General features: G+C 39.0%; 1 protein-coding gene across 1 annotated transcript; it reads right to left on the bottom strand.

Annotated features, from left to right (window-relative positions):
- Window positions 1-23772: 23772 nt before the first annotated feature.
- Window positions 23773-24700, bottom strand: rps29 (ribosomal protein S29). The gene is made up of 3 exons (XM_087812689.1): window positions 24545-24700; window positions 24043-24142; window positions 23773-23896 (listed from the first exon to the last, which is right to left on the bottom strand). Exons 1-3 carry the CDS (start codon window positions 24604-24606, stop codon window positions 23888-23890), a joined length of 171 nt encoding a protein of 56 aa, XP_087668815.1. The 5' UTR covers window positions 24607-24700; the 3' UTR covers window positions 23773-23887.
- Window positions 24701-27139: the final 2439 nt, after the last annotated feature.

Raw genomic sequence — 27139 nt, 5'->3', positions numbered from 1 at the left:
CGCTGAAATTTAGACTTAATCATTTCACGAAAGGCTGAGCACCAGCAGAATCTCGGCAGACAGACACGGGGAAAATCTGACAGGAAAATCTGTGTCGCTTTGTCGCTCTTGAGATTCAGTTTAATTTCTGACTGTTAGTCCCAGGAGACTTCATGGCTCACTAATAAAGAATCAGTTGATGTCATTTGCCTTCGAAGCAATTATTTACAATGATTTATCTAGTCCCGTAATAGGTTGTTGTTCCCGAATAACAAAGAATGAAAAGAAAAGTATCTTTTCTTTTGTTTTTATATAGAAATTAGAATCCGCTAGCCTCCAAAACGTAACCAAGATTTATTCACTCACAGCAAAAATTCCCTTGAGATGAAAAGAAATAAAAAACAGGAAGTTTACATTTGTATCGTGATAGAGTTCATTTTGATTCATTACCTTTGTCCCTGATCCAGAAATGTAATGAAACCTGGCATCATTTTCAAACTGAGAGAAACAATTTGTGGACTTTCAAAATAAAGATACAGTGTCTTAACTAAAAAAACTGTTTCATGAGCAGATACAGGGTCTCCTCCATGACTACATCATCTGCAAAACACTGTGACCCGGTCCTTAGACCACTGAACTGGACCTCTTAAAACCCTGGCTGCACCTTTAAAAATGAGTCCAACCCACTTGGCGTACATGGAACAGACAGCTCTTAGAGGAACAGGGTATCTAATAGTACATAATCCTGGAGAGCACCCCATAAGATTCCCAGAGGAACATGGTCGAAACCTCATGAACAATCCTGGGGAGGGATCAACAGTTCCACGACCCGGTAGTAAACAATAAAAATAGTATTTTCGGTTTACAATAAGTTGCTTATTTAGGTTGTAAAATAATTATTGCTTTATATATTGCCTACAGTTTCATAAACAGTGCTCACTGAGTTGGTTTTATAAAAGCTAGTTTGGCATCACCATGTCATTACTCGTTTGTAGTGATCGGTCGATGGAGCTTCATAAAGCATTGTCGTATTTTAAGAGATCAGAGGGTGCTGTTACGCCCCATGTTGGCTTTCTTTGAGCATAATTTAGCAAGATGAGTGAGTAGGGGGGTAGCCACATAAAAAACAGCAGATAAAAACTAGATTGTTAAACATTTATTAAACAGCAGAAATGTGCAAAACAGGAAAGAGCGAAGATTTAATAGTAGCATCAAATAAAAAGGAAAATCTTCCCCCCAGTAGCAGGAGCAAGACCTTTGTTTCTCAAAGTCATGATGGTCACTTGTTTCTCTTTATTTAGCTGTTTGGTCTGATTATCGTTATAATATAAATTGTAATATTTGTCAATAAGGCTGTTCAACAATTCAACCTGATTTCTGCACAACACAACTGTACAACTCTACCTATAACTTCGATCCTCCGCTTATTCATCACGTCTGACACTGTGGTGTGCAGTACAGGAGCACCCCAGGGGACAGTACTGAACCCTCTCCTCTTTACAATCTACACTTCAGACTTCTGCTACAACTCAGAGCGGAGTCTCTTCCAGAAGTATGCTGACGACACTGCCATTGATGGATGTATCAGGGTCAACAGCGAAGACGAGTACAGGAGATTTATTCTATGATTTTTGTGGACTGGAGTGAGAGGAACCACTTGCAGCTGAACACCTCAAAGACCAAGGGGATGGTCTTGGACTTCGGGAGGGCCAGGAAAAAGCCACGTCCAGTGTCCACCAGAGGTGACGAGGTGGAGATAGTTGACAACTATAAGTACCTCAGTGTGTGGCTGGACAGTAAACTGGTCCTGCAACACAGACCATGTGTATAAGAAAGTTCAGAGTAGACTGTACTTTCTGAGGAGGCTTCGATCATTTAACATCTGCAGGAAACTCCTCTGCATGTTCTACCAGTCTGTGGTGGCCAGTGTTTCATGCTGTGGTGTGTTGGGAACGTGTCCAAGAGGAGTGTCAACAGGCTGGACAGGTTGATCAGAAGGGCTGGCTCTGTGGTTGGCATGAAGCTGGACTCACTGGTGACAGTTGCAGAGAGGAGATCACTGGACAAACTACTTCCATCATGGATGATGACAGTCTTCCTCTGAACACTGTCATCAGTGAGCAGAGAAGCAGATGGAGCATGAATGCTCCTCCCATGATGCAACACTAATAGACTCAGGGACACATTCATTCCTCGTGCTATTAAATTGTGTAATTCTGAATTTGGGGGCAGGAGTAGAGTGAAAGGATGATGTATTCTATGTTAATCTTTTTATTTACTTACTTATGTTCTATGTTTATCCTTTTTTGGCGTTATTTACTCTTGATCTATGTTTTTTATACTTTTATACTTTTTATATATACCCTTTTTTCTTGTTCTTGTTTTTATGATGTCTGCTGTAAACTGGAAACACAATTTCCCGGAGTAGTTAGTAGTACGATTGAATGCGAGGAAGAACCGAGGTTACACAGCTGTGAGGTGAAAACCATGTCACCTACCTATTGAATTCATCAAGAAAAAGCTCAGTCATTAGAAAAAAAGGTTGCTTCTTTGAAGAAACTAGACTATAAAGACATGTTTTCAGTTTCATAATGTCATGTATTCACTCATAATATTGATGCCTTCAGTGAGGATCTGCAATCTAAAAAGAAAAAAACTTCTTCTTAAATAAAGGACGTGTCAAATTTGTTGTCCTGTACTGTATAACAATAGCTGAGCAAAAGACTGAGAGCGCCATCTTGTGGGATGATTTAATTCTAATGCGGCTCATGAATCATAGCTGCGGCAGCATAATGACATTCTTCAAACTCTGAGACGTTTCCTCTTATATGAAATCATCTGCAGTCTAGTTCTGTCATGTCGCTGCATCCTCTCTGCATTTCTTCATCTCTCCGGACTCTGTGCGTTTGTCGAAGAAACGTAAGTTACGGCGGTTCAAGAGATCAAGTGGCTGTTTCGGATTCGCGGACACACTCCATCCCAGCAGTCGGTCGCCGGCGACGCCACGCCAAACCCACCCTCTTCCTGAGAGGGAATGTTGAAGCTGACCCATGTTTTTCATACTCCCTCCATCGTGGTCTATGCTGCGGATGTTTGATTCCGGTCATGGAACAAACGCTGCCACTTGGACAGTGTTCCAAGTGGAATAAAAAAAAAAAAAAGCTCCCACACTAGAGTCCATCGACATTCACAGCAGACACGAGGCTGACCTTACAAATAGTGATGAGGTCAGAGCAGAGCTGGAGGCAGAGCAGCAGTGAAACAGAATACAGCGTGTTCCTCGGAAAGGCCAGAGGTCAGGACACGCTTGTCCCCGTGCTTGTCCTCGGCGGTGGACACGGAGAGCAGCGAGCCGGTGACATCACACAGGGACGCCCGGCTGTGACTCACAGCTACTAATTACGCTTTCAACCTTCAGCCCTCGCTCGGTTTGACTCCTCTCCACCTTTTAGCTGACATTTCCAACCCGCGACATTTTGACAATCTCTCACATCTTCCATACCTTTTTTTTCACCCGCTCACCTCCACCGAGTGTGTCAGGCTCACACACCGACTGAACAATGCACTTTTCTGAACAAACACATACTTATCTGAGTAGTTTTTTTGCATTTCTATGAGAAGATCTTTGAACCCCGGGGAAGAGCAGAGAAGTGAATAGAAATGCCAACAAAAGGGGAAATGATATGAATGTAGATGGTCTCAAAGAAGAGAATAGTTTCCTTTGGTAGCGACAGCTGTGTCCAGAAGATGTCTTGCATCTTAATGACCCTTTATAACAGGAAATTATTTTTTTAACAATAACAAATAACATATATCCACCTCACTTCCACTTCATCTCCTGATCAGTCTGGGAAAACATGATGTATGCAGATGTCCTCCCTCATCTGTCGTTTATAGAGAAGCTGCTTCACTCCTGCAACAAATACTTTTTATTCCACATCCGTACACACATGTTTTTTTGTGAATAGTTCATTCTTCTATTCAGTATCCATCCATCCATGCACACATGTTCGTCTGTTGTTATTGTGTGTTGCTATAATATTATATATCATAACAAATATCACTTGAATAAAATGTCTGTTTTAAACAATGTAATGAAAAAAACGTTCACAATATATAATCAAAAAGCGTGACATTTTAAGATCAGATTGTAATTTAAATAATAAGAACTTTCCAATAAAACTCATTTCATCACTATCATATTAATCATGGGTTGGGTTTTACAATACAATAATAATTATGTTTCAAGTGCACTTGTTTTAATTATACAGATGAAATCATCAATCAAGTACTGTTAACTCAAACATAAATAAAAAGGTTTTTGGATGAAAACATGTAAAGTTAGCAGGATAGGATTTTCAAGATCAAGAGAAAATAATTGTGTAATTTTATTTATATTTAAAAAAAAAAAAAGAATGACATGCTATATTAAAAGGTTGTAAGTATAATTTTTCTTCAAGAAGGCAGACTTTTTTATTTATTTAAATGAAAATTAATATGTTTTGCTTATAAACTTTTCTTCCATCAGTTTGATTTTTGACTGAAACGTTGCCTCAAGCTGAATGCGAACTCACAACCTGTAAGTCAGTAGCTGTAGCCACTAGGCCACCATACACTTTTCTTTGATTCTAAAATGAAAATGTAAAATCGCAGAGGTCTGCGCACTCTTACTACTTTTCTAGTTAACAAACCCAACTCTCCTGACTTGTTCATGTTTCAAATGTTGAAGTCTTCCTCTCCAATATGCAGTAAATCCCTCATCATGACCATGTTTTGAAGTTGTTACTCTATAAAGTTCTCCCCCGTCTGAAATCTCGGCGAACAAAAGTTCACGAGAGTGAAGCCAGCTGTAAACATGCCCTGTATTGTTTATACAACAAGTCCCTTCGAGGGGGGGAAACTTCCATGATTGATGACCGATCACAGAAGAGTGGGTGTGGTTATGGTTAACAACATTTCATCTCCAGAAAAACGCAGCATTTTTCAGTGGGCGGGGCTTACGATCATTTTCTAATGTAAATAGTTCAATGAAAAGAGTTTTGTACAAACACACCACACTGATGAGTACAATAGTGTACAACATCTATTAAAGATACTTAAATCGACACATTAGTTGACCTTTCAAATAATATTAAATATATATGTAATATATTTTAGCACTATTTGACAACAGATAAGAATTTGTGAGTACCCAAATGTATACTACTGAGATGTATTAAGAGATTCATGAAGGCACACGGTTTAACCGAAATAGAATAAACAACATAATCCATTAAAGATTATTACAAACTTCATATAATTACACAACAAAAATACCCTACCTGTATATTTTGTGTGGAACAACATCTTTTGTGATTTTCTTAACATGTTGAATAACCAAGCAAAAAAAATTCTGAATATCTATGGATAAGTATCAGGATTTGTAGCCAGGTTTGATTCAGCAAATGCAACAAAGTTTTAAAAAAAAGGCAGATGTATGTGCGAGGCGAAAGGAGTTCTACTCTACTAGTGGGTGTGTTTGTGCTCCTGGTTAGCGGTGTCAACCGGCTGATATGAGGAAGTCCTGGCAGAGCAGTCAGCCAGCACACCTGAGGAGTAAACATGACAGGTGCTGATAGACCCTGACACACGCTGATAAGCTCCTCTCCCACAATCCCCCAGTGCTGTCCACGGACGTCTTATCGTGCGGGTGCACCTCGCCGCCTCAGCCTACCCTTCACATCGTCGCCATCACAGCCACTGCTCCGTCGCCCCGATACCCTTAAGGCACCGTGTGATCTCCTCCCAGAGCGGAGCGCGCTCGCCCTGCTGCGACTGGAAGTCATACTTTCACTTCCTGCCATTATCCGCGTCGTCTCCCGAGAGGGGCCTATTTGATGGACGTCCCCGGGTGTGATTGAGTGTCGCTCCGAGTCCGGGGCATAATGAAGAGGAGCTGGTTATTGTCGAGAAATAGCGAGAATGATGAGACGACAGGAGTTGATCTCTCGAGAGAGAACAGGCAGCGAATCAGACACGGCAGCTTTGTAACACTTTGTTGATTGTTTACCCGCTAGTAACGGAATTTAGGATTGTTTTCAAGCGGCTAACATGGACGACAAACAAAGCTTTATTTTCTAATCTTGGTGTGCGGCATCGATTGGTTTGTTTGTTGGCTTGTCTAATAAGGTGCAGAGTGAATGAAAAACAGAAGAAATAACATCAAAATAAAAGCCGTGGAAATGACTTTTTCTTCATCGTGGCGCCTCTGGTTTTCTCCTAATGAAAATCAAAGAGAGCCGCAAATACTAAAGAGCTGATGAACAGTGTTTAAATAAGTAACTAGTAGTTTGTTACTTTAAGTCTCAGTATTATCTTGATCTTTAAAGTGTATATACTTTTTTGAGTATTGTTTTGTTTGTTTAAGCGCTTTGTGACCCTGGTCTGGAAAAGCGCTATATAAATAAATATTACTTACTTACTTACTTACTTTCAAAGTAACTTTTGAGAGTGGTAAAAAGGCTAGTGTAAGGTTGGATGTTGTGAGAAACATACATGAAATAAACCGATAAAATACATCTTAAACATGGCTGGTGTGTTACAGATTACTATCCAATAGTTCATAATAAATAATAATATTACAGGTTTTCAGAGATTTGTAAAATATAAATATTCATATAAATATTGAGGCACAGGCCAGTAGACGCCTACTAAAATTAACGTGTATATAAAACATTATAACCTACAATAATAAACGGTGACAATAGATAGTGTTGTTTACAAGCGCTACTTAACGACGCGTTACTCCCGACACCGCCGATGGAGCCTCATCAAATGGTTTCCTATTTTTGTGGCTCAGTATGTAAGGCCTTAAGTTTAAAAAGGATGTGAGGTTTTAATAGAATAGTTGTTTAAAGCAAAAGACTAAAATGTGGCATCTAGTGGTGTCTAAAAATAAACTTTTTTTTTACCCAATCGTAATTTTATTTAACTTTTTTTAAGTTGTGAACTACACAATGCGTGTTTAAATGTCATTGTGAGCATAAATCCTGCCCTTGTTTATCAGTTAACTCAGGGAAGGGAAATTCTCATTTATCCCAGATTTCCACATTTCTTTATAAAATAAAATACATTCTTTATGCCCATCCGACAAAATAACATGCTTTAACAGAGACATTGTTTCTTTACATCAAAGACAGGGGATGACATCGCTCAAATCCTACCAGGAGCCATGGTTTCATCTTAGTAAGTAACTAAGTAGGTAATTTATATTTATAGAGCGCTTTCCCAGACCAGGGTCACAAAGCGCTTAAACAATCAAAACAATACCCAATAAAATAAATACTTGAAAGGTCAAGATAACACTGAGAAAAACACAGTTGAGTTCCAGAAAATCAAGGAAAAGCCTGCGCAAATAAAAATGTATAAAGATGTTTCTTGAAGGAGTCAGTAGATCATCAAACACAGAGGGAGAGAAGGATCGTTCCAAAGCTTAGGAGCAACAGCCTGGAAGGATTTCTCTACTCTGGTCCTGAACCGTGTGCGAGGAACCATCAGTAGATTCTGATCCACAGACCTAAGAGCCCGAGCTGGGGTGTAAGGCTGGATTAGATCACTGATCTAAGGAGGAGTCTGACCATGAATAGATCTGAAAGTAAGAACCAGAATTTTAAAGTTGATCCTGAAAGAAACTGGAAGCCAGTAAAGAGTTTTAAGGATCGGAGAAATGTGAGTTCTTCTACTTGAGCAGGTCAGAATTCTCGCTGCCGAGTTCTGAATCAACTGCAGGCGAGACAACTCCTTCCTGTTAAGACATGAAAACAAACTGTTGCAATAGTCCAGACGAGAAGACACAAACGCATAGAAATAATAATAGATAACAATAAGAGTGTTAGTTCAAGTCAGTCTGAAAACAAAAGTACAGATAATGGAGCAGTTGAACGACTCATGTATTGTGTCTTTCTATGTCTGCAATAGCATCATGTGCTTTGAAATATGTTTAATATACACACTACTTACGTTACTATATAATCAATGTAGGTACTTTTTGTGGAATCTTACCAGAAGTATGAGTCGTCTCTACTGATACATGATACAATTTCACACTACCTTATATCCACTAGAAAACTATATCCATTTGTTAAATCGCAAGCATGAATATAGCTATAGAAATAAGGCTTCAAGGAGCAGTGACAAGAACTCGGCGTTTGTAATCATTGAATATCGGCCGAAACAAATGTAGCCGCAGAGTTATGGCCTTGAACATACTTGTTGAAAAACAATTCATGCATTTGCGTTCTCTGATAGCAGAAGCGAGTGGTGTGTTTTCATGCTTGGATGAGCGTCCTCTGTGAATTGTGCATTAGATCTGCTCCCACGGTGCGAGTCCAAGGTGCACCTTTGTCTGATCGAAAGTTATATCATACATTTAATCTTCCACCTTTACAACCGAAAAACATCTTTCCATGCAGTTTTTTAAAAGTGGATGGCTCAGTCGTTAGATCACCTTTTTACAGTACCAACCGAGGGGTACGTCAAAAGTATGGGCATAAAGATGATTTCCAGTGTGGGTCCTTGGACAAGACCGTTTTCGGTACATGATGGGAACAACAAAGAAAGCCAAAACCAGCTCAGACATCGTCTAGTTTGAAAGAGTCTGCATCAAGTGCTGAGGAACCAGGATTTCTTTTTAACTATAAATGGGCTACTGAAGAAGGCAATGGACTAATAGAAGTATGAAACACCAGCAGATGGTTGACAGAACAGTCGCTTGAGTCTATAGAACCAGAGAAAGCAACTTGTTCACTCCATGGATTCATACAAGAAAGCCTACGACTTAATACCACAATCGAGAAACCTAGAATGTCCGAAAACGTACAAGGTCAGAAAGACTTTAAGGGACATTCATTGCAAACTCAATGAGGCACTTTGAAATCAAGTAGGAGTCAATTGATCTAATCATTTATCAAGGAGATACTCTTCCCCCCGACTACTGTTCTTTGTGTCCTGAACCCTCTCCAGCCTAATAATCAACAAGACATGCTATGGTCACCGACCCAACATCAGTCACCTCCCCTACATGGATGGCAGAACACTGTACAGCAAGAGTGAGCGAGACATCGACTGATCCACAGTGTGATCCACATTACCAGGATCAGTAGTGACATTGCAATGTTGTTTGGGTTGGAGAAGCCATCCGCCGAATGGTGAACAAAAGAGGGAAGGTAATCCATACTGAGGGCTCCCAGAATACAGAATTGCGGATGTGGAAGAGGGCTATAAAAACCTTGGTATACCACAGGAAAAAAATAATTAAATAACTAGTTTTTTGTATCCTGTTTACCTTACTGATTATTTTTGTATTCAGTTTTTTGCTTGACAGTCCCACAATATAGAATGTGGCCCCTTAGGAATTGTAATGCCAACCCGTAATTGAGTCCCAAAACTCAGTACATGTGAACATAGTCACAGTTATAATTATAACTATTGTATGTTTACTAGTTCCATACCCCAGCTTAATGGTTCATAGGGTACAATTGGCAGGGGCGGTACAAGGTCCGGTAGATTGGTACCACAACACGATCTGGAGCTTATAATCCATGCGTTTGTGTCTTCTAGTTTAGACTATTGTAACAGTTTGTTTTCGTGTCTAAGCAAGAAGGAGCTGTCCTGCCTGCAGTTAATACAATACAAATGATACAATACAATAATACAAAACTCCATAGCGAGAATTCTGACCCGCTCTAGTAGAAGAACTCACATTTCCCTGATCCTTAAAACTCTTCACTGGCTTCCAGTTTCTTTCAGGATCAACTTTAAAATTTTGGTTCTTACTTTCAGAGCTATTCATGGTCAGGCTCCTCCTTACATCAGTGATCTGATCCAGCCTTACACCCCAGCTCGGGCTCTGAGGTCTGTGGATCAGAATCCACTGATGGTTCCTGGACACGCTTCCGGACCAGAGGAGAGAAATCGTTCCAGGCTGTTGCTCCTAAGCTTTGAACGATCTTCCTCTTCCCTGCATTTGATGGATCTACTGACTCCTTCAAGAAGCATCTTGAGACTTTCTCTTAATTTTCTTGGGGCTTTTGGGGGGTTAAAGCGCTTCGTGACCCTGGTCTGAGAAAGGCGCTTTACAAATAATGACTTACTTACTTACTTAACAACCTTGTGACAGATTATGTTCACGAACAAGTGGAGAACAGATCAGAGGGGAATGAAAATGTTGCAGAATGCATCAATATTTCACAGTGAGGCATACTGGAATGCCAGAATGTGATATTATTTCAAAGGAAAAACTACTGTAGCAACATTTTCCCCAACATCATGGGAAAAAAATAAAGGCACGACCAGACCGACTAAAGAAAAATAAATGCAAAGTCAGTGTTGCATGACAAATACAACATTATCGTCAAACCTAAAGTAAAATTTGTACTCTCCTCCTATTTGAGTCACACTTGAGCCACGTAATTGAAACACTGATTTAAGCAGGATCCCTCCTGCCAAATGAACATAAAAGTGCATCATATAATATAATGATGGCTGAATAAAGTTAGCATAACCTCCCACCTAACAAGCAGTAGCTTCAAAGAACGTCGCCGACTGATGTTGGCGGAAACGCCTGCGAAATATTTTCGCCTTGCAAAAGTGGCGACTACTGAAAGGTCACTTCTTCAAAGTAGATTCTTGATCTGCATTTCAAATGTGGTTTGTAACTGCGGCGTTCACGAAAATGACTCGACCGGCGGGGACAAAGTTGAATCACCTCATCAACGCCCTCGTCTCCCGCCGAGCTCCCGAGTGGAGCTGGTTTGTTGTGGCTCTTATAAAGTGAAAAAAAAAATGGTATTTCAGGCTGTGGACTGTGATAAATGGAAGGATTCTGCAGAAGTATTAGCTTGGTTTGTCAAATAAATATCCACTCGTTCCCGTCCTTCATGTTGCTCAAGAGGAAATTGGCTCCTCTGTCTGACGATGACATAAGAAGAGCGGAATATATAATACCAGTAATTTGCTGTCCTGTTGGTCATCCACTATTGATGTTGCGCATAATTGCCGAGCCATTATGTCTCTGGAGGGAACAGCAAAGATGGAGGGAGCAAAGGGTGGTCTCAATCCATGTCAGCTACTGTGTGTTACTCCAATCCTGTGACACATGTATCCATAGAAATAGAACTACATCTGTCGTATTAAGGTGAAAGCACCTTCTCTCTGAATGACAGCCTTCAGATATTTACACATAATGAGAGGAAGTGGTGTTTCTGCCAAGGCTGCACAGACTTTGATGGGTTATGATTGAGTCCTGATGCGCTGTTAACAGTAAAAATGGAATGTAGTACCTAAAGGTTAACTAATGTGTTGATGTAAGTGAGTCTTCAATAGATGTTGAACCTCTATTGTATCATCAGTATGTGTCTGTTTGTACAAAATTCTCTTTTCACTTTTTCTGAAGATTCAATCTTTTTTACTATCACCACACCCACTCTGCTGTGATTGGTCAAGCGTCTAGGTTTGTGGGTGAAGCCCATTAATACACCATAATGGACTCCGCTCTTGTATCCTCTCGTTCACTGAGATTTCAGACGGAGGAGAACTTTGTGCATGTAAGTAAGTCAGGGAAGTTGGGTTTTCAAATAAGTTGCGCTTTAATATGAAAACACGGTTTCTGTGAACCAGTTTGTTGGTCATGTAACAATAAAATAAAATAATTAAGTGCAGTAAAATAATAGCTCAGAAGTACTTCTACATGAGTTATGACCGTTCCAAATTGAAGAAATAATGACAGAAAAGATTTTATAAAAAGTCATAATAATGTTTCAAAATGTTAAATAATGCTGCTATAACGCAAGCAACAAGTATGGGTGCTTTACAATCATGTAACTACTGTACACATGAGAAAAACAATATTTTTAAAAGGGGGATTTAAATCAGATGAAGATTGAAGAAGATGAGGTACCTTTGTCTCATGTCCACCACGTGGTGGATCATATGGATGTGGTGGTTTAACCGTTTAGATGTCTGAGTGACTCCTGTGTAATTTTCTTTGCTTGTGGATTTGCATGGTGAAAACACCATGTTTATCCTTAGAACTGTGTTCATCTTCGATATGTAAATAAATAGTGATGATCACACACAAACATTGCCACTTTAGTGTGAATTGAATGTTTGACTACTCCCTGAAATATTGCAAAAAGGAAATAAATCAATAATGTTTCAAATTTAGCAAATGGAAGGGGAGGGGCACAAAGTCATTTTATTGTGCCAAGGGGGCGCGGCGAAAAAAGTCAATGTAAAGATCTCAAACAATTGAATCAGTGTATCTACTACGCCTCTGCAACTTGGAAACTCTAAAACTCAATTATAAACGGGCAATACTGTTGAAAACTACCTTTGTTTTGCTTAATTTTACAACAAACTACCTTTTTATAACTTCTGTAATCAGGATAAATAAATGTTGACACTGTTGGGGTTTAGGCAGCAGTAAGCATGATTGAAAATACTGTCAGTGTCGTATAACTGCATTGTTGTGGCTCCACTGTTACGCATGTGCCACATTTTGCGCAAGAGCATTGTTAAAATAAAAGATAACGAGTCCTACCATATGAGTAATGAGTGTTTCAAAATTATAACAAAGTTTTTAACCCCCAAATATGTCACTGCCGCTAGGGTGCCGTGGTCAGTGGCACCAAAATAAAATGTCTGTGGTAAAAAAAAGGACTCACAAGAGACTTCTAGACTTTCGAAAGAAAAAGGAACAAAGTAAAGTCTGACGATAATCATGAGGTACTGACGTGACGAAGCTTCATTAAGCATTGTCCTTATTTTCAGAGCCCATCAGATGGTATTATACTACTTTGAAAAACTATTGTATTGAAAACTAACATCATCTTTACACACATTTACTTTAGCTATATGTTATAAGGCTATAACTTGCTTAATATTTGAGTTACAAAGCTCTAAAATAGTTTAAAACCTTTTGAGGAATGAGACGATGAAAATGTTATATTGTGCAACTCATAATAAGGGACAACCATTTTTGGCCCTTGACGACGATTTAAGGCTAAAAATGGCCGCCATTTAAAGCCTAAGAAGCTTCTGTAGAAATGCTGTAGAACCATTAGAAGTTAACCAAGTGCAATTTATAGATATAGACGACCTGACAAGCATGCCACAAATTGGCTCCCAGTATTGATGTGAGATATTAGAAACTGAACACAAGCCAACAATTTAGCAATTTAGAATACATGTTTTGACATTACCGTCGGGCATAATGCCAAATAAGCAAGCCGGAAATCAAAATAGTCTCACACGTCACGCCATCGTAAATATACATCACCTAAATGCAACAACGAATCGATCCATCATCCAAGCGCCTTCAGCCACACTTCCTTCAGGATTTGTCTGTACTGCGGTATGCACTTGAACACAACACTAATGCCATTAAATATTCAATTCCACTCAGGCTGTGTCACATATACATAAATTGTGGTAATAAAAACTCTTAGCAAGGGTCATATTCAGGTCAGGCGTTCTGAACTCAAAGGTTACCATCCAAACTATTCCAGCGTCGAGCTGCAGGGTGATATTTCCATATTGCATAAAGAATTATGAGCATTAAATGTACATTTGCATGGATTCCCACATGTGACGGTGAATACATACACATGTACTCGTGATGAGGATTATCGTAAAACACCACCTGGTGAAGGGACACGGATGGTGTTATTGGCCGGCCACGACCTGTGTTAGAAATAAATTACAATGCCAGCAGAACATCACATCCTCTTAGCTGGAGGGCAGCTGAGAGCCCAAGTCCTCCGTGACACCGTTTCTCCTTGGGTTATTTAATGCCACCATTTGATGCTTTTTTCCACATTTATGGTTGATGGTTTTTTTTTTTTTCCTTTTTTCGCCTGCCTGCCTCCGAGCATATGCTGGGTGAGAGAAGCTGCTGACCTCGGCTAAAGTATTGGATGGCCAGTGAAGTTAAGCATAGGAAGTATAGATTCTTGAAAAGTAGTAAACAATATGAACAAATTTAAAATGATTAAAGGAGAATGCTATTTGACAAATAAAGCCACTTTTGTTCAGAAATACATTCAACTTTCCTCAGGGGAAGCGTTTGTATTCTGATTAGAATTTTATCCGATTCCAGTCAGAATAATGCTGTTCTGTATCTAGTTTGAGGATGCCACACCTCCTGCCCCCTCAATCCCCAGCACAGCATCACGTCTGCTTTAACTCTGAAATGTGATGCAACACTGCCCTCCCAGGTCGCTTTAAGTATTGCTTCACAGTGAAGAAAACTTAAATCCATGTTATCATTATGAGAATTAAAAGTGAAATATATTGTAAAAGAAAAAAGAAAATACATTTACATTTCAAAGTTGTTGTTAATCCTAAATAGACATGTAGAAATATTTATCATTTATAGATAGATAGAACTTCATTGAGCTTTACTCCAGTTTCAGTTATTTTTAACTCTTGTTGTACTCAACAATAATGTATCATTTGTTCATCGAAAAAAGAAGAAGAAAAGTGATAACACTGAGCTGAGTGGAGTAATACTACTGAGCTTTGCGGAGTAATAGCAAGGAGCTTCATGTTGAAATACCATGGAGCTTTGCGTTGTAATACTATGGATCTTCACAGATTAATAGCACGAAGCTTCACTGAGTAATACTACAGCGCCTCGCTGAGTAATACTATTGAACTTCCAGAGTAATTACACAGGGCTTCGGGTACTAATACTACAGAGTTTTGGGAAATATTACCACAGAGTTTTGCGTTGTGATATCACAGAGCTTTACAGATTAATACCACAGAGCCTCGCAGTGTGATACTATGGCACTTCCCAGAATAAAAACACGGAGTAATACCACAGAACCACGCAGAGTAATACTATGGAGCATCGAGGAGTAATACCACAAAACCTCGCGGAGTAATACTATGTAGCATCAAGGAGTAATTCCACAGAACCTTACGAAGTAATACTAGAGAGCATCAAGGAGTGATACCACGGAGCCTCGTCAAGTAATGTTATGGAGCTTCACAGAGTTATAACACTGAGCTTTAGGGAGTAATACCAAAGAGCCTCACAGAGTAATAGTAAGTAAGTAAATAAGTAATTTGTATTTATATAGCGCTTTTCAAGACCAGGGTCAGAAAGCGCTTAAATAATCAAAACAATACTCAATAAAATATATACTTTAAAGGTCAAGATAATACTGAGAACAACACAGTAGGCAAGAAAATCAAGGAAAAGCCTGAACAAATAAAAATGTTTTAAGATGTTTCTTGAAAGAGTCCATCAAGCGCAATACTACAAATCTTCATGGAGTGATACCATGAAGCACCGTTGAGCAATACCACAGAACCTCGCAAAGTAATACCAGCTTCACATAGTAATACCACAGAGCTTTGCAGAGTAATATTATGGAGCTTCACATAGTAATACCACAGAGCTTTGCATAGTAATACCATGGGGCTTTGCAGAGTAATATTATGGAGCTTCACATATTAATACTAAGGTAAGGTAAGGTAAGGTAAGGTAAAACGTTATTGATAAATAGTTTTTTACCAATAGCCAGCAATTTTTCATAAACAATAAAAAAAGAAATACATAAAAAATAAAATAAGAAAAGAACATAAAGAGGAAGAACAAGATGACACAATCTAAGTCTAAAGATAAAGATAAAGAACATAGATCAAAGAAAAACAACAAAGACAAAGGATACAAAGACTAACATAGAACAGAACATCCAGATACTCTCACTGTCCACTCCTGCCCCCGAACTCAGAATTGTACAATTTAATAGCCCGAGGGATGAATTAGTCCCTGAGTCTATTTGTTTTGCACCTGGGTAGGAGCATTTGTGGGGCTATGGGGCTTTGCAGAGTAATATTATGGAGCTTCACATAGTAATATCACAGAGCTTTGCAGAGTAATATTATGGAGCTTCACATTGTAATACCACAAAGCTTCGTAGACATTCTGTAAACATTTTTGTAGCTTACAAAGATTTTGACATGTTTTTTATCGTTTTGTACCACATAAAGTACAGCCACTATTTATAATAATAAATTCAAGGATTTAAAGTGTGCGTTAAAGTCTGAAAAACTCTGGAAATTACATAAGATAAGGTTCATGTAGCTTGATGCTTGTGCGAAAAATGTATTATTGTTAGGACACCAAAAAAACTCTTGTAGAAATGTGTCAACTTGCATATAATTATTATAATATGCAACGCAATATAATTATATATTAGATAAGTTTACGATTATACTAATGATTTCTTGTGCTATTCAAATATATATATTTTCTTTTCCCAACAGGAAGAACGATTTAATTCCTCATATTTTAAATAAAGTTTTGTAAAGGACCATTTAAGTGCCATGTTTACAAGCGGAGACAAAATGTCGTCCATTAGCGGACCTCTTGGACGGGCTCTCGCTCTGCCCAGGTGTAACTTACACTAATGATGCTCGTGGCCCATTAAAATCCCCCAGTCAGTGAGCCAAACTGCAGCGGCGCCCTGGTCGAACTGGAACGGGGCCATCATTAACATCATTAATTACACCAGGATTTCACGCCGGCGATGAGTCAGCCAGGAGCGGCGCCTGTCGTCCCAAGTGAAGCTCTTATATAACATTAGAGTTCTGGGAATACCCCTATTGTGTGATATGGGCCATGCGTTTGACTGTAAGTGAATTACCTCGAAACTCATGGGATTTACTGCGGCAATATTTCAGACTCAATAATCGCCTGTAAGATCTTCAGAGGAATTAGTGTTTGCTGAAGTCATCAAATCTGAGAGGAGGCTCGTGCCGCAGAAGAAACGCTTTATTCCGCCAAGGTTTGACAATCGGGTCCTGGTCGACTGGAACAATGGAGGTGGGGGGGGGGCAGATGCCGGACGGTAATAAAGCCGAGTGGAGCTCACCTCTCCAGGGAGTACGAGCAAATACATGAGAGGAAAGTGTCCCAGAAAAACAATGCAAGGCTGCTAGTTTACATGAAGGAGTCTGTTTTATATGCTGCGCTAGTGACAGGAAGCATTTATCCGAGGTGAATTGCACCAAGATATGTCGTATAAAAGCACTTCCTGTTGAATAGATCAACTTTTACAGCCAGAACTGTGACACAACGCCTCCTGAGCTCTGAACTAAACTCAACGAACGGACTCTCCTGAGGACATTGGTGCAGTTCCGCATGGAGATAAAAGGCAACTCAAAAGACATATTAAAGATAAAAGGAAGAATTGAATATGGAGACAAAAGGGAGATGAAACATTTTTTTAATGATGCCTGTTTTCTTTCTACATCGACCCTCTTTACTCATGTGATCTATTTCTTCCCAAGATGGCGCCGCAAATGGCCTCCTCTGTGGGTCTTCAACATTTTTTAATTTCAGATTTCAGGGAAGTGTTCAATATACCCGTCTGCAGTCTGCAATTTGCAGTTCAAGATTGCAGAAGAAAAATTAAACAACCTACAATTTTGCAGAGGTCTAAAAGTCAGAACGGATACGGTGAAAAAAAGCTCAGATTCACGCACCTGATCTAAGCAGTTTAATAATTATTAATATTATATTAACAATCATTTTTGAGCGGATGTTTATAGAGGAAAATCGCTTCACAAGATTTAACAGCACTAACTTTATTAAGCATCTAGAGAAGCATCTCGACAAAAAAAATATTAACAGATCGGAGCAAAAAGAAAGACTAAACAAAACAGAGAAGTTAACTTTGCTGTTCTGTAGAGATGAGAGAAACTTTCAGGTGAATGCGTGAAAGTCAACAGTAACAAACGTTCTTGTTAGTGTTAATGTTGACTTCATCATTGGAATCTGCCTGATCCAATAAATAGAGTATGTTCTTAATACTGGTTGAATAAAGACTGACAGAGCAGAGTTCCATGTGTGTGGTGTCAGCGGAGGACGATCAATGATGACACAAAAATACATTTAACAAGTTTAGTTTAGTCAAAACACCGTAAAACGCTTTACTAACTTACTTTTAAATCATGTCGATCACTAATGTGATTATTGAGTATTTATTGTATTAAATTGTGTTTAAAACTCTGAGCATGACCAAAGGTCATCCAGACCTTGTGCTCTAAGGTCCTTCTATGCATGCACACCTTTTGTGAATCAGATTCGGACTAGTTTCTTGGATTTGTTTACATAATTTGTGTTGTTCTAATATACGATTATACTGAGTGTAGTATTAGAAAAGGTTGTAGTATGGAGACTTTGCAGAAATCATTTTCAAATTTCCGAACACTGACAAAAAAGTACTTCTACCACTGCAGGCAATAAACATGATACTGAAGCGGATTAGTTCAATGGTAATATTTGGTAGCATTGATTATAATTAAAGATTAAAGACATGGTTTTCTCTGGAATAACATTAGCCAGTGACTCCTGATGTATCAAGGTCTACTTGAAGAAAAGGTTCAAAAAAGGCCAGTTAACTACGAAAAAAGGCCAGTTAACTACGAAAAATGAGTTAAAAGTTCTTTGTGGGACAATATTTTCCCAAAAAAATGTCATTTTTTATTTATTTACATATTAATCTGATGGGGTGGACATTAAGGTAAGGTAAGGTAAGGTAAAACTGTATTGATCCCTCAGGAGGTCTCCTTCGGGAAATTGTTTTTTTCCAATAGCCAGCAGTTTTTCATAAACAATAAAAAATAATACAATAAAAATAAAATAAGAAGAAGAACATAAAGAGAAAAAGAACAAGATGACACAATCTAAGTCTAAAGATAAAGACAAAGAACATAGGTCAAAGAAAAACAACAAAGACAAAGGATACAAAGACTAACATAGAACAGAACATCCAGATACTCTCACTCCACTCCTGCCCCCGAACTCAGAATTGTACAATTTAATAGCCCGAGGAATGAATGAGTCCCTGAGTCTATTAGTGTTGCACCTGGGTAGGAGCATTCGTGCACTCATTCTGCTTCTCTGCTCACTGATGACAGTGTTCAGAGGATGACTGTCATCATCCATGATGGACAGTAGTTTGTCCAGTGATCTCCTCTCAGCAACTGTCACCAGTGAGTCCAGCTTCATTCCAACCACAGAGCCAGCCCTCCTGATCAACCTGTCCAACCTGTTGACACTCCTCTTGGACACATTTCCACCCCAACACACCACAGCATAGAACAGGACACTGGCCACCACAGACTGGTAGAACATGCAGAGGAGCTTCTTGCAGATGTTGAATGATCGAAGCCTCCTCAGAAAGTACAGTCTACTCTGAACTTTCTTATATACATGGTCTGTGTTGCAGGACCAGTTTACTGTCCATCCACACACCGAGGTACTTATAGTTGTCAACTATCTCCACCTCGTCGCCTCTGATGGACACTGGACGTGGCTTTGTCCTGGACCTCCCGAAGTCCAAGACCAGCTCCTTGGTCTTTGAGGTGTTCAGCTGCAAGTGGTTCCTCTCACTCCACAAAGTCACGTATCAGACTCCTGTACTCGTCTTCGCTGTTGTCCCTGATGCATCCAACAATGGCAGTGTCGTCAGCATACTTCTGGACGAGACTCAGCTCTGAGTTGTAGCAGAAGTCTGAAGTGTAGATGGTGAAGAGGAGAGGGGCCAGTACTGTCCCCTGAGGTGCTCCTGTACTGCACACCACAGTGTCAGACTTGATGTCCTTCAGCCTGACATACTGTGGTCGATCAGTAAGATAATCCGTAATCCAGGAGACCAGACCAGGGTCCACATGCATCTTAGTCAGTTTGTCCTGCAGCAGAGTTGGTTGTATAGTGTTTAAGGCATTATACTGGCTTTGTGGTCCAAAAAATGGCAATTTATGTCATGTATCCTTTATTGGGGGTTTATTTTGTAAGGTTAGTTTCCCGTTTTCTTGCCTTCTCCCAAAATAAAGCTGACTAATAGCACACGGCTGGATGTGTACGGAGCAGCATATCAACCATTGACTTCCAAACCAATGTGCAACATAAAATAATTTTGTTTTATTGGTAATTGGCTGCATTTCTTCTGGGTTTTTTCACTCGCACTAGGGGTAACGCTCAATGCAAATGTTTTGTCTTAACAAAGGATATTGGTTCATAACTATTTGTGAACAGATGCTCAAAAGAGGCAGCATTGAGTAGGATTAACGTGTCCCTGTAGTTTAACATGTAAATTTGACCAAACACATACGACATACTACTTTTGAAGTCTATTAGCATTAGCATGTTTCAACGAAAAATAAGTTGATTCATAGAAAAGGATCATGCCACAAATGCAGAAGAGCGTGAGGATGGTTCTCATGAGCAACGGAGTGGCATCTCAGTGGAGCCTCCAGCAGCTCTAGAAAGCATGCAGCTCTTCAGGAGTTTGCAATAATTGCTGTAGTTCCGGTTGTCTAATACAATTTTTTTCCAGTAGAAAAGAAATGCTTGTAACCATGGCGACCAAACGCTGCTGTTTCTGTAGAAATCGATTATATCAAGGTCAACAGGTAAGTCTTTATTTATGACTATAAATGTGTTTTTTGTTACCTAGGGTTTCCATCTAATTACATTCATCATATAACTGTATCTTATGACAATATTATTAGACATTTATATACTTTTCATTATACAAGACATGAACCATGAGCCGTTTTATTCCTAGCTAATGTGGCAACACTTCTAATAAGGGTATTGATCCGTTTTCCACTGCCTATTTTTGTAAGAAGCACAAAAACTTGTTTCTACTAAATCAATCCAGTCATTTGCACAGTCCATATACAGTGCCTTGCGAAAGTATTCGGCCCCCTTGAACCTTTCAACATTTCGCCACATTTCAGGCTTCAAACATAAAGATATACAATTTTAATTTTTTGTATCAACAACAAGTGGGACACAATCGTGAAGTGGAACGAAATTTATTGGATAATTTAAACTTTTTTAACAAATAAAAAACTGAAAAGTGGGGCGTGCAATAATATTCGGCCCCTTTACTTTCAGTGCAGCAAACTCACTCCAGAAGTTCAGTGAGGATCTTTGAATGATCCAATGTTGTCCTAAATGACTGATGATGATAAATAGAATGCACCTGTGTGTAATCAAGTCTCCGTATAAATGCACCTGCTCTTTGATAGTCTCAGGGTTCTGTTTAAAGCGCAGAGAGAACCATGAAGACAAAGGAACACACCAGGCAGGTCCGAGATACTGTTGTGGAGAAGTTTAAAGCCGGATTTGGATACAAAAAGATTTCCCAAGCTTTAAACATCTCAAGGAGCACTGTGCAAGCAATTATATTGAAATGGAAGGAGTATCAGACCACTGCAAATCTACCAAGACCCGGCCGTCCCTCCAAACTTTCATCTCAAACAAGGAGAAGACTGATCAGAGATGCAGCCAAGAGGCCCATGATCACTCTGGATGAACTGCAGATAACTACAGCTGAGGTGGGAGAGTCTGTCCATAGGACAACAATCAGTCGTGCACTGCACAAATCTGGCCTTTATGGAAGAGTGGCAAGAAGAAAGCCATTTCTCAAAGATATCCATAAAAAGTCTTGTTTAAAGTTTGCCACAAGCCACCTGGGAGACACACCAAACATGTGGAAGAAGGTGCTCTGGTCAGATGAAACCAAAATCGAACTTTTTGGCCACAATGCAAAACGATATGTTTGGCGTAAAAGCAACACAGCTCATCACCCTGAACACACCATCCCCACTGTCAAACATGGTGGTGGCAGCATCATGGTTTGGGCCTGCTTTTCTTCAGCAGGGACAGGGAAGATGGCTAAAATTGATGGGAAGATGGATGGAGCCAAATACAGGACCATTCTGGAAGAAAACCTGTTGGAGTCTGCAAAAGACCTGAGACTGGGACGGAGATTTATCTTCCAACAGGACAATGATCCAAAACATAAAGCCAAATCTACAATGGAATGGTTCACAAATAGACGTATCCAGGTGTTCGAATGGCCAAGTCAAAGTCCAGACCGGAATCCAATCGAGAATCTGTGGAAAGAGCTGAAGACTGCTGTTCACAAACTCTCTCCATCCAACCTCACTGAGCTCGAGCTGTTTTGCAAGGAAGAATGGGCAAGAATTCCAGTCTCTCGATGTGCAAAACTGATAGAGACATACCCCAAGCGACTTGCAGCTGTAATTGCAGCAAAAGGTGGCGCTACAAAGTATTAGCGCAAGGGGGCCGAATAATATTGCACGCCCCACTTTTCAGTTTTTTATTGTTAAAAAAGTTTAAATTATCCAATAAATTTCGTTCCACTTCACGATTGTGTCCCACTTGTTGATTCTTGACAAAAAATTAAAATTTTATATCTTTATGTTTGAAGCCTGAAATGTGGCGAAATGTTGAAAGGTTCAAGGGGGCCGAATACTTTCGCAAGGCACTGTAAATCTCTCTTAGAAAGAGACAAATAATTATCTATTTCCTAATGTATGTTGCAATAGACTGAACACGGTTCATTATTCGTCGTCTCAGTCATAAGAATTGACTTTTTCAGATGAGTTTAAGGGTAAAATAAAGATTTTAAAGCTGGTGTAAAAAGAAAACCTTAGAGAAACTAATGATTCAACCGCTTGAAGCACCAAAAACGTCATGATGCATTACGTTATGGAGAACTACTGACATCTAGTGGAAGAAAGGGTTTTTGCGAGTGATAAAAATGTGCCTTAGTACCGCAACATAATTAATCAAAAACATTGTGCGCTATTTTACAGCTTGAAACATTTGTAAAAACGAGCTAACTTCTGCTGTGCAAGTTGCATTAAAAACCGTTTACTCATTTTTAACAATACTGCTTTAAAGCTATGCTACTTTGAGAATTGCAACACATCACTGATTTGGAATTTGACATGTTTAACATTAACAGCTTGATGCAAGTCAAATTTAAGACTAACACAATTTCAAAATAAATGTAGGACCAACTCAACTATTTACATTGAGTCTACCCTCTCCCATGTTGCCCAAACGGCCATTTTCAAAGTTGCTACAAGAACCGCTAATGTGATTGCAGATTGGTCTGTTTTTTTTTAAAACAAATGTTACCAGATATTTTAAACCGACCAAATAGTTAACACAAGCTTTTATAATTTTGAAAACTTGAAGACATTAATGCAAGTTTAATGGCTTTTAAGACTTTCTAAAGATCAGTGTCAACCCTGCCTTATCAATTTTGTAAACCCGTTTAGTCTGCCATGCAGTTATATCCCTTGCCTTGAACAAAGTTCACTCCAATCCCAGTGTAATAAATGGAAACATCCTTGGATAATGCATTTACAATTGAACAGACCTGACATCCAGCTCTCTAGTATGTCCCGTTTATATAAATACAGTTTAAGTATTAATTGATGCCAAAGCAACTAAACCATTGTATTTTTTGGTGACAAATGTTCAATTAGATTAAACATCTTAATAGAATCAACTTTACTTTGACACAAAGCTTGTCAAATTATTCCTTCAAAAAGTTCCTTGTAAATCGTTTTCCTCAAGGTTCGTATAGGCTAAAACAAGTTAAGACTTGATACCTTTAGAAACTACATTTAAGACCAACTCTATAATCAAAATGTTTTAGGTTTGCATTGGTTTAAGGAAAGTTTCTATTGAAACATACTTTTAAAGATTCACTGCACAAAACACCATGCCTCGCATCATGTTCAGCCATAAAGATTGAACATTTTAATGCAGATTACAGCTCGTTTCCCCCCCCCCCCATTAAATTATGACTTCTTAAGGATCCGCTGGAATCTCGCTACGTTTCTTTGACGCCAGTCAACCAAGTGTGTATGCGAGTCAAGAGTAAAAGCTAGACACATGAAAACCCATTGAACTTTGAGAAAAAAGGTAACATTTATTTTCAAAGCTTCATTAAATCCATCATGAACAGGCTTTCCAGTTGTCTCAACTGACCCATCCGTGGATTTCAAGGCTTGGCAGAGTTTAGTCCAGCTGTAAGGAAAACACAACAATGTCAACATCTTCCAGAGACACGTTCACTTGATGTTAGCCAGAAAAGTATCTCAAGGTGGAAGTACAGCTGGTTTTTCATTAAATATTAAACAAATAAAAACAGGATGTTTGACAGTGAAACTTGCCTTGATAAAGCCAATGTCCTTTGCGTACTGCCTGAAGCATTGACGGCACATGTTGAGTCCGTATTTGCGAATCAAACCATGTCTGTTCGAGCATACTCGGCTGAAAGAAAGTTCAAAAAATGAATTTCGGTTATTCAAATAAAAAGTTACAATCGTTTAAAAAAGGCCGGCGGAAGCGACAACGTCAATGAAACCATCTAACATTTATGACATTCTGAACCAATATTGCATTTAAACAAGGAAGGATGTAACGCTAAACTAAACAAACACCCACAAAATGTAACCAAACGCCATTAAAACTCGAACATTTAATCGTATAAGTAAATGCTAACTGTTAGCACTTAGCATCTGGGCATCTTTCGCCGCCATATTAACTCCGGCGAGGATCCATGTGGTGGGACTTTAATGGCTGAATATTGCGAGATATTGAACCGCGACACCGAAAAACAACCCTCGTCTAGCAGCGTTTATGGATACGTTAATCTTCTGTGAAGGGACTGACCAGGATCGGGATCCCTGACCGAATTTTCTGGGGTGACTCCAGTAGAGCTGTTGATGGCCCATCTTGTCTCTCTCGCTCGAGTGTCGGAAAGGAGGAAGAAAGGCCACGCATGCGCAATGAAGCTTTCTAGCACGGCCCTTCTTATCTCATTTCCGGTTGCTGTGTTCCCTCTTGCGCCCCTAGCGGTAGAAAAGAGATCGTTTTCATCTTCAACAGCACAGTTAGAACATTTATTTAGCAAATAATGCTTGTTGTGTAATATTCGATCTAATCACACTATTAAATTATCAATTCATAATTATAACGTGGTTTGTTTGGACTAATCTTCGTTATTTTGTCAAATTTAAATAAATCACCTTTGTATTCACTGTTATCATCAGACATCAATATATATCAAATATCACTAAAACTGACCAACTAGAAATGTTTATCTAAGGTAAGGTAAGGTAAGGTAAAAACTTTATTGATCCCTCAGGAGGTCTCCTTCGGGAAATTGTTTTTTTCCAATAGCCAGCAATTTTTCATAAACAATAAAAAATAATACATAAAAAATAAAATAAGAAGAAGAACATAAAGAGGAAGAACAAGATGACACAATCTAAGTCTAAAGATAAAGACAAAGAACATAGGTCAAAGAAAAACAACAAAGACAAAGGATACAAAGACTAACATAGAACAGAACATCCAGATACTCTCACTCCACTCCTGCCCCCGAACTCAGAATTATACAATTTAATAGCACAAGGAATGAATGAGTCCCTGAGTCTATTTGTTTTGCACCTGGGTAGGAGCATTCGTGCACTCATTCTGCTTCTCTGCTCACTGATGACAGTGTTCAGAGGATGACTGTCATCATCCATGATGGACAGTAGTTTGTTCAATGATCTCCTCTCAGCAACTGTCACCAGTGAGTCCAGCTTCATTCCAACCACAGAGCCAGCCCTCCTGATCAACCTGTCCAACCTGTTGACACTCCTCTTGGACACATTTCCACCCCAACACACCACAGCATAGAACAGGACACTGGCCACCACAGACTGGTAGAACATGCAGAGGAGCTTCTTGCAGATGTTGAATGATCGAAGCCTCCTCAGAAAGTACAGTCTACTCTCAACTTTCTTTTACACATGGTCTGTGTTGCAGGACCAGTTTACTGTCCAGCCACACACCGAGGTACTTATAGTTGTCAACTATCTCCACCTCGTCGCCTCTGATGAACACTGGACGTGGCTTTGTCCTGGACCTCCCGAAGTCCAAGACCAGCTCCTTGGTCTTTGAGGTGTTCAGCTGCAAGTGGTTCCTCTCACTCCAGTCCACAAAGTCACTTATCAGACTCCTGTACTCGTCTTCACTGTTGTCCCTGATGCATCCAACAATGCCAGTGTCGTCAGCATACTTCTGGACGAGACTCAGCTCTGAGTTGTAGCAGAAGTCTGAAGTGTAGATGGTGAAGAGGAGAGGGGCCAGTACTGTCCCCTGAGGTGCTCCTGTACTGCACACCACAGTGTCAGACTTGATATCCTTCAGCCTGACATACTGTGGTCGATGATGATGATGATCTAACAACCTTATTACTAGTTCAACCCAATATATAACTTGTTAAATAATCCTTGTTTTGACTTTTGTTCTCCTTGTTTCTTACATTTATTTGTCCTTTTTATGCGTAATGGTTTAGATTTTTCGAAGTGCTTTTATATTATTATATTTTTCATGATTTTATATCAAATTAAATATTACACAATTTATTGTATGGCATAATAACACTTCTTTGCATTTAATGTTGTGTTGTGTGATTTATTTTGAATGGTAAACTATATGAAATGTATTTATATTCAGAACCTTAAGAATATATATTTTTTAATGAAATAGTAGATATCAATATACATCAAATTAAGACCAAAAATATCAAGGATGTCCCTTCATTTTTTATATCCAACTCAAAATTCATCACTTACTTTTGTTTAGCCTGGCAGCCCCTTATAGCAGTCACGGACAGTTAATGCCATCGCAACATATATGGTGGCCCCCGAGGAAATGTATTGCCCACCCCTGCCTCATATAAATGTTTGTGTTGTGTTTATGCAACAACAAAAAACAGAATAAGAACACTTTTGATTCCAGTGTTGTAAAACAACACAATATGTTTATAGGTGATGAAAGTATAGAATACAACTAATTAAAATTAACAAAAAATAAAATAAAATGAGATCAACAAAATAAAATAAAATAAAAGACATCACATTAAGTGGTATGTATAATATATAATTAATAAATACATTTAAAAAAAAGAGACTTAAATATAATAAGAGACATTGCATAATCTTTGTATCCTTTGTCTTTGTTATTTTTCTTTGATCTGTGTTCTTTATCTTTAGATTGTGTCTTCTTGCACTTTCTTTTTATTACACTTTGTTCTTGTTCTTGTTTTTCCAAAGGAGAACTCTACAGGGATCTATCTATAAAGTGTATCTATCTATCTATCTATCTATCTATCTATCTATCTATCTATCTATCTATCTATCTATCTATCTATCTATCTATCTATCTATCTATCTATCTATCTATCTATCTATCTATCTATCTATCTATCTATCT

This window comes from Callionymus lyra, chromosome 17 (assembly GCF_982586985.1).
Source record: "Callionymus lyra chromosome 17, fCalLyr1.hap1.1, whole genome shotgun sequence".
Lineage (NCBI taxonomy): Eukaryota > Metazoa > Chordata > Actinopteri > Syngnathiformes > Callionymidae > Callionymus > Callionymus lyra.
The sequence above is the reverse complement of the archived record's forward strand: the minus strand, read 5'-3'. Positions and strand labels throughout refer to the sequence as shown.